We start from the raw sequence: 8,219 nt of genomic DNA, 5'->3' as shown, positions 1-8,219 counted from the left end.
ATATTTATGTCTAAAATGTAGAGTGGAGTCTTAGACAGTAGAGCTGTCTAAACGCATGTGTACTTATACCCATGTCTTAAAGTGGGTCAGTGTGTGAGCGTGTGGATGAGAAGAGCAACAATATCTGCTTATCCTCAAATATCCATCGGATTCTGGAGACAAAACAGGGACACCTTAAATACACCTCACGCACGACTGCAGGCTTATTGCAGACATGTGGGTGCCGGCGTCTGGGCGGCGGCCTGGATGTGTGTGTAATGACCATGCCTTATCTTTCTCATTACCCGGCCTGACATGTCAGAGGAAAGCTGGAGACGACACTGCTCTCCTGACAGAGAGAAAGAGAGAGAGAGATGGAAATAATTACCAATGTCTCTTGTGGAATAGGGCGTAAATTGATACACACTAAATACTGTACCTAAGGGGTCTCTCTCTCTCTCTTTCTGTCTCTCTCTCTCCCTCCCTCTCTCTACCTCCCTCCCTTTCTCATCAGATGTACGAGACAAATGAATGCATCCAGAAGGAATTAATTGGATTTGGGAGCAGTCTCCTGCTCGATCCACCAGGACAGGCAAACACCTCCCTCTGCTACCTCGCCTCCCTCCCTCTCTCCCTCCCTCCCTTTGGCACACACACCCCCACCCACAGCCAGACACACTCCCCCTCCTCCTCCTTTATTCCAGTCATGCCTTGCAGAAACGTCTGACACCCTTGCACCCCTCAAACCCCACCCTGACGGATCAGTCTGTGTCCTCTCTCTCTCTCTCTCACACACACACACACAGTGGCACGCCGCTCCCAAGTGGATTGCGCCCTCTCTCTTGGATACAGTGTTTCCATGGCAGCCACGTTTTCTGCACGTGTACAATCAGATGGAGTAAGAGAGAGAGAGAAAGAGACCACTCCTATCGATTCACAATCTGCAGCTGCACTACGGCAAACACATGCACACACACGCACACATTCATATTTACATGCACAAACAGAGTGTAACATCACAACGTGAGATTAGAGTTTGTGATTAAGGATCAGTTGTGGAATGTGATAATGAAGGCTCACCTTATGTTGAGCATGCTTGCACCTTTTAAAAGGATGCTTGAATATGTGGGACTGCTCCAGGTGTCTCTTCATTGGAAACACAACTGTTGGTGAACTAGTAGATGCTACGTTTTTTTGCCTGGATGATGAAAAACCACAAGAGAGGGAAAACACTTTGTACTTTTCAGTTCCAGCTGATTTTATTTCCTTCTCGGAAGAAAAGAAAAACAAATAAAAAACAAAAAAACAATCTGTACAGAGGTCTGAGAGGCAGTGATTGACCCAAACATTGGCTGGTATTGAGCAAGAAACATCAAATGATATTGGCATGATTGGACAAAACATGATCATACACAGCATATTGCACGAATGAAAAAAGAAAAGGGACGATACAAAAGATGTCTTGAAGGTAAAAAAAAAAAATCCCAAACAAAATAAAAATCCTGGACCACAATCATCTTCAACATAAGGATGTCAAAAGATGGCTGTCCTAGTGCCTGTCGTTGATCATCATCATACATAAAACACACAATCTTTGCTTATAGTACAGTCAGTTTACATAAATATCTTCATGTTATTATTCTTTTAAAAATCTTAAACACAACAGCTATAGCTACATATACCTGAATCTGAAATACAAATGCTATTTGCCATGCCATAATATAGGAAAACAATTAGCCTGCTATACTTAGCCAACAGGTACAGAAAGGTTAAATACTATTTTTTTTGTTGATGCAATTTGCGCAATAACAGATGAAGCACTTCATACATCTCCCTCCCTCCAAAGTCTAGGCAAAGTGGAATGAGTGTGAAATTCCATCCAGTGGTTCAAATAAAACTTATCTTGATAAAAAGCACACAGAGGTATTAGCTCTATCCAAAACAGTGACTCTCTGGGATCTTTCACTCATATACTTTAGGTCTATGTGTCCTGGAAACACCGTCACCACTCAGGCCGGGAGCCTCAGTGGTGCTTTGTTTACTTGGCTGGTGAAACTAGAGTCACTGTGCCATTAAGAAGCATGTGGGTAAATACTGTAAACACTGTGTGAGGTCAGATTGTGCCAAACAAACCCCCCCTCTGCACGTCTAAACATCAACGTAGATCCAAACAACAATGTTGTATAGGCTACCCACTCGCCAGGAAACCCCCCACCCCCCCTTTCTATAGATTTTGTACAAAAATACAAGTAGAAAATCATGACACACTCAAATCTCCTTAAAAGTGAGAGAAGTCAGACATTTTAAATAAGACACACTTCTAGCCCTTCCGCGCAGGATACAGACAGGTGTATGTGCACAAACACAAATGAGACCTGTACGAGAACAATACTTCTATGTATAAAAAAGTTTGGCCGGTATAAATACATCAATATAAAAAAACGTCGTCTGACACATTGGAACTACAAAGTCGAAGCACTAGGCAGAAAGGATGCGCGTTGGGGAACATTGGTCCTGAATTGTGCACTGAGTGTTTAAAAAGGTTCAGAAGAGGTTTTCTGAAGTTTGGAGTCAGTCTTTGTTTTGAAGTCCTGCCGTTTGAAAGAGAAGCTGGTGATAGTGAACTGTGTCCTATGGTCACACAAAAAATTGCGTAATTACGCAGCAATGAACATTTTTTTACGCATTGAACCACAACAAAATCCTCCTTATCGCGGAGGGGCATGCGTGCTGATATTGAAACTATTTCGAGTTTGGAGAAAAACTGCACCTGAATAGCAACTTGATGGTCAATGTGAAATTGGCTATATCTTAAACAGAACCCAACATGACGAGCTCTCCGGTGAGTGTCCCTTTGACCCGAGCCTAAATAACATGACGGTTCAGAGTTCAGTCTCAGTCCTCCTCCTCCTCGGCGGGCTGCCTGGAACATCAGAGCTGGAGTTCGTGTGTCTGCTCTCTGCTTACATTCACTCCTCCTCGGTGTCCAAATGCAAACTAAGCATTTCCCCCGGTTGCGCGCTCCCGTCACCGCGCGCTGTCCAAGTCTGTGAGCGATGCGCGTGCCTGCGGGGCTTCAACGCGCACACGCAGGCCACCTTCTCCTCTTTCCTGTCTCCACTCTCCCTTATTCAGTGAAAGAATGGCGGAAATATTCTGGTCTGGACTCACACACACACGCCTGTCTGGGTGGGGGGGGGCCGAGCAGTTCTAACCGTGCAGCGGACGTCGCGGTTCCTCTCCAGCGGGCTCCCATCAGTAGGTGAACACCAGGTTGGAGATGGTGGACTCCAGCCAGTCTCCAGAGATCATCTCGCTGACCTCCGGCGTGCAGTAGTCGGGGAAGTCGAAGTGAGATCCCGCTCCGCACTCCCCGAAGCTCCAGTCCAAGTCCCGGTCCAAGTCCCGGTCCAGCTCGGCGTCGGAGAAGCCCATGCCGCCCAGGGACATGCTCTCGGAGCCGGGGCTCGGGTTCAGCTCCAGCCGCTCGTCCTCGAACTCTTCATCCGAGGAGGAGGAGGAGGACACGGAGGAGGAGGAGTGCGAGGCGGAGGGGGTCGGGGAGGAGGCGCGGGAGTAGCGGAGCCTCGCGGTGTGCGGAGCCTCGCCGGCCGCCGGGCTGTGCTCCTCGTACAGGCTCAGCGGGTCACTGCCCTCCGCCGAGCTGCTCAGGGTGGGACTGGCCGGGACCCCCACGGAGGGCGGCCCGCTCTCCAGGCTCCCGGCCCCGCCGAACATGTGGCCGCGCCGCGCCTCCCCTGCGCGCTTCTCCGGGATCTGCCTGGCCCCGGACACTGACCTGGACTTGAAGAGAGCCTGGTGGTCCCCGGGAGACGCGTGGTCCTGTCCCCCCGCAGTGCTCCTCCCGCTGCTCCCCCCCTGCCGGTGCGTCCTGCTCCCTCCTCTGGACCCGGGGCTGCTCCTCTTCACGCCGGCTTTGGCGCTCCGCTCCCCGCTGCTCTTCTCGCCGCGCTCCGCCGGCTTGCTCGCTCCGCCGCCCGACTTCACCTTCTTCCTGGGCCGGTACTTGTAGTCTGGGTAGTCGGCCATGTGCTTGAGCCGGAGCCGCTCCGCCTCCCGGATGAACGGGATCTTGTCCGTGTCCTTCAGCAGCTTCCAGCGCTTCCCCAGCCGCTTGGAGATCTCCGCGTTGTGCATGTCCGGCGACTGCTCCATGATCTTCCTCCTCTCGATCTGGGACCACACCATGAACGCGTTCATGGGTCTCTTGATGTGGCCGGTGGGAGTCTTGCACCACGCCGGGTCCCTGCGCGCCCCGGGAGAGGGGGACTCGGGGGTCGGGGACGCGTCCATCTCCAGGTCCATCTCTCCCGTGTCCGTGGAGTCCCCGCCGGTCTCTGTCTGGCTCAGGTGCTGCACCATCCTCTCCTCCAGGGGTCTGGAGGCACTCGGCTCAGTGCAGGGGGGGGGGGGCTTTCACAAAGTTCAAGTGCACCAACCAAAAAAAACAGATGTATTCCTCACTTGTTCTGATTTCAGGCGCTCAAGAGGACAGATGATGGACTAAAGAAAGAAAAAGTTCACCTAAGTCTCTGTCTCTGTCTCTGTTTCAGTTCAGCTCGCAGCGGGAGACTCGGGATCTCTTCAACTGTCACAGGGACCAACAAAAAAAGAAGAAATAAATCCCGGATCTATTCAACAGCAACTTTCAGCTGCCTGTGCGGCTGAAGACTCTGCCTGCAGGAGTGGGCCCGCGCCGCTGTGGCCGGCTGCGGTGCGAGTCCCTTATGTGGAGCAGGCTGTCTGCAGCGCAGCGGGTCCGGGCGGAGGTGGAGGAGGAGGAGGAACCATGTGGGTGAAGGGAGCAGCTGCGCGTTCTCATAGTCTCCCTGTTGCCTGAGCTGCTCGGTAATATGACTGTAAACACAACAACGAGAACCTCGCCGCTTTATACCCTCATCGCCAGATATAACAGCCAATCAGCGTCTGTCTCCATCCCGGTTTTGCAGCGAGGCCACTCCCCCTGGCCTCCCATTGGCCGAATAAAAAAAAACGGGTAATAATAATAATAATAATGTGCAACGAGGATCAGTGTGTCTGACCTCATTCCTGTCAGACTGCACTGGAAGAGAGACGAACTTGTGTGTGTGTGTGTGTGTGTGTGTGTGTGTGTGTGTGTGTGTGTGTGTGTGTGTGTGTGTGTGTGTGTGTGTGTGTGTGTGTGTGTGTGTGTATTTAAACATATATATATACAAGTAAGTGTTGAGTGTGTCTTTTAATGGAACATAGTGTCCTTTTCCCCGGCTGCAAAGGGGGAAGTTTGCAAGGATACACTTAGGGATTCATTAGTTTCATGAGGATGCATGCTAAATTTAGATTGTGTGTCACAGGGGGGGGGGGGGGGGACAAGGAAATGCTGAGAAAACACAAAGGCAGCCACAACATGTTGTGTTAGTCGGCCTGCGGTACGGTGAGCAGGGACGTAGCGAAGGGTTAACCCCCCCCCAAACATCACTCACCCAACCTGTCATTTACAAAATCATTACAGCCGGGCCCCTGGCACCATGACATCACAACAGCCACTACAAACACACACAAGTGAGGAGATGATGTTTCTCTACGTCAGTGCATTATGGTGAACCAGCACACCGAAAAGCAATAATTAGGAATATTATGAAAGTATTATATCTGGGACACACACACACACAACACACAACACACAAGACAGACACTCTCACTACAGCGGCTTCCTGCTCTTTCAATGCACAGATTCCTCCTCCTCCTCCTCCACAGCCTCCTTTACGCTAACATGCCTGTGTCATGCGGGATCACATTACAGCCTGTGTCGCTAGATGTCAGGCTAGAGCCAAAGGGAGCTGAGGAGGTGTACATTGTGTGTACATATGCATGTGCTTGTGTGTTAACATGTACAGAAGATTTATCTCCATCCTCTGCTGCTGCTGCTGCTGCCGAGGTGCCGCCACTGAATCATGCAGGTGATGTCACGAGCGCTCCACCACGCGAAGGTTTCTCACACCACCTTCACGACGTGCGGGCGGTGATAAATAAAGACCGGGTGAGTGGTTTCCCAAGAAGAAAGATCTGATTAGATCCTGGTGCGGCCCCTAACATAACATCATCTATGCAGTCATAATGTGTATTCTTAATTTATGACAAAGATCATGTCAAGCTGGAAAAAGAAAAAACCCTCACAAACTCTTTACAATTTCCAACCTCTTTGCCCCCTCTGTGCTTACATAAACCAAACAGCAATAATTATGAGCTCTTTCATCAGTCTGTGTCTTTAGCTGCCTCTATGACAAGCATGCACCTGCCATGGGATTACTCTGCTATCTTGCCCTATCTACTTCCCCGGGCTTAACACACACACACACACTCACACACCCACAGTGGCATGAGGGCTGAGTTGTTTAAACAGGTGTAGCAGGTATACCTGTAATCTTATCTGATGTGTGAGAGGCAGCTGTCAGGGAGCTTTCCCTTCGTCACTGGCAGATGCACAGCTCCGGCAGCGGCAGGGGGAGCCGAGCCCCATCGTCCCCGGCCCCAGCGCTCTGTCATCTTCAGAGCCGCCGGAGTCATGTGTTTACCCCAAATACACCTGCGCTTTGTCTCGTTGCATTGTTGACGCCTAAAGGGATAGTGTCATTATGAGAGAGTGCTGTGGGAAGCTGGGGCTCTGACAGCGATTTCTTTAAAGTGTCTGCGGCGCTGACTGGAGCTGGGGTTTTCTCGGTGACGATGTGGATGTTGAAGTATTTTCATGATTTAACATACAGGAATAGATTCTACCCAGAGTTGTATCGAATCCTGTGAAATGGCATTCTGCAAAACCATGGGACACTAAAACCCTCCATTAACAGCCGTAGCGCGGAAGTGATTTTAAAGGCTTTATAAAAAAACATTATAACCAAATTACCTGCCGCAGAGTGGATTTCTCTCCGTTATTCCAGCGATGACTGACACGCTTTTTAATATGCGATTTTTAATAAAACATAAACATTAACCCGATATGTCAGGCCAACCCTGGAGCAAACTGCAGGCTAAACGAGCGTACAGCATGTGGCTGCGGCTGTAAGTGTGGCTCTTTACCGGGAGTTGGGTTTATTATAAGAGCCAGACTGTGTGTCCTAATAGCGAGAGGGAAATTAAGAATCCAATATAGCAGAAAGCCAAAGAGAGTTGGAAATGGCAGACGCAGGGAGTGAGCTGTCGAGAAAAGAAAAAAACCCACAGTGAGTGTGTGTCTCTGCCTGAAGTCACACAGAGGTACTCATTACCATGTACTTGCCTTTTTCAACTGCCTAGGAATGACGTGCTCCTTTGACCTGCATGCTCGTCATCCGGGGTCAAACACAATGAGGCCTTTGTGTGTGTGTGTGTGTGTGTGTGCGTGTCCATGCGTCCAATGCGTGTTGGGCTCTAACTGAATTGGAGTTCTTCCAGGGATTGAAAGTTTTAAAACCGATGGGAAGTCCCTCCCCTCCATGCTGCAGTTTAACAGAAACAAAACTGAAGACTAAGCACTGATTTGCATACACGCACACTCTCTCTCTCTCTCTCTCTCTCTCTGCCTTCCGTGTGACTCATCCCACAGCGAGTTTGTCCTCTGTGTTTTGTGTGGACTTGGTAGACAGTGTAGGCGGCCAAGCTCCCAATGTCACCCATCGACTGCTGTCGTCGGACCCTGCACAACAACACCAACCCGGCCAGTTATTTTTAAGCTGCAGAAGAACACGCGGTTCCTAATGCTTCCTTGTTCCTTTTCATCTTCCTCATTTATTCCTTCCTTCTTTAATCATATTTTGAAAAGGCCGAGAAGAAATAATAACAGGAAACACCAGGCAATATAACGCGGCCGAATATAACAAGCCTGGAATGAAAAACGTCGGTTCACCTCTGTCATGATTTTTGAGGCCTTATGAATCACTGCATCGTTCAGGTCAACATGTATTTTACATGTGCCAGATATAATTTCTCTCAATCAACAAAACCGTTCTTCCTCTACTCCCTTCCTTACATTTCGTCATCAAGCTGCCGTAGAGACAAATGATAGCTTCTCTCCTTCCTCCCTTCCTTCTATCCTTCCTTGACCTCTGTCCTTCCTTCTTTGTACCGGGTTATAAAATCCAGCGGACGCACAGAAACAGAGAAAGCGTGCCAGGAAGAGCGAGTGCCACCTGAATGCAAAGACCGAGCGAGACCGCGTCCTCGACGGCAGAGCACGGATAAAGCAGAGCGGAAAAGAAGAGTGGAAG

General features: G+C 49.8%; 1 protein-coding gene across 1 annotated transcript; it reads right to left on the bottom strand.

Moving 5' to 3' along the window:
* Window positions 1–2,252: 2,252 nt before the first annotated feature.
* Window positions 2,253–4,818, bottom strand: sox4a (SRY-box transcription factor 4a). Its single transcript, XM_061092784.1, has one exon. The coding sequence runs from the start codon at window positions 4,360–4,362 to the stop codon at window positions 3,235–3,237; it is 1,128 nt and encodes a 375-aa protein (XP_060948767.1). The 5' UTR covers window positions 4,363–4,818; the 3' UTR covers window positions 2,253–3,234.
* Window positions 4,819–8,219: the final 3,401 nt, after the last annotated feature.

Source organism: Limanda limanda, chromosome 19 (genome assembly GCF_963576545.1).
Source record: "Limanda limanda chromosome 19, fLimLim1.1, whole genome shotgun sequence".
In the NCBI taxonomy this organism is placed as follows: Eukaryota; Metazoa; Chordata; class Actinopteri; order Pleuronectiformes; family Pleuronectidae; genus Limanda; species Limanda limanda.
This window is presented reverse-complemented; position numbering and strand designations above follow the sequence as displayed.

Coding starts and splice junctions, on each gene's coding strand:
- sox4a (XM_061092784.1), bottom strand. CDS start 4,362: ATGGTGCAGCACCTGAGCCAGACAGAGACCGGCGGGGACTCCACGGAC.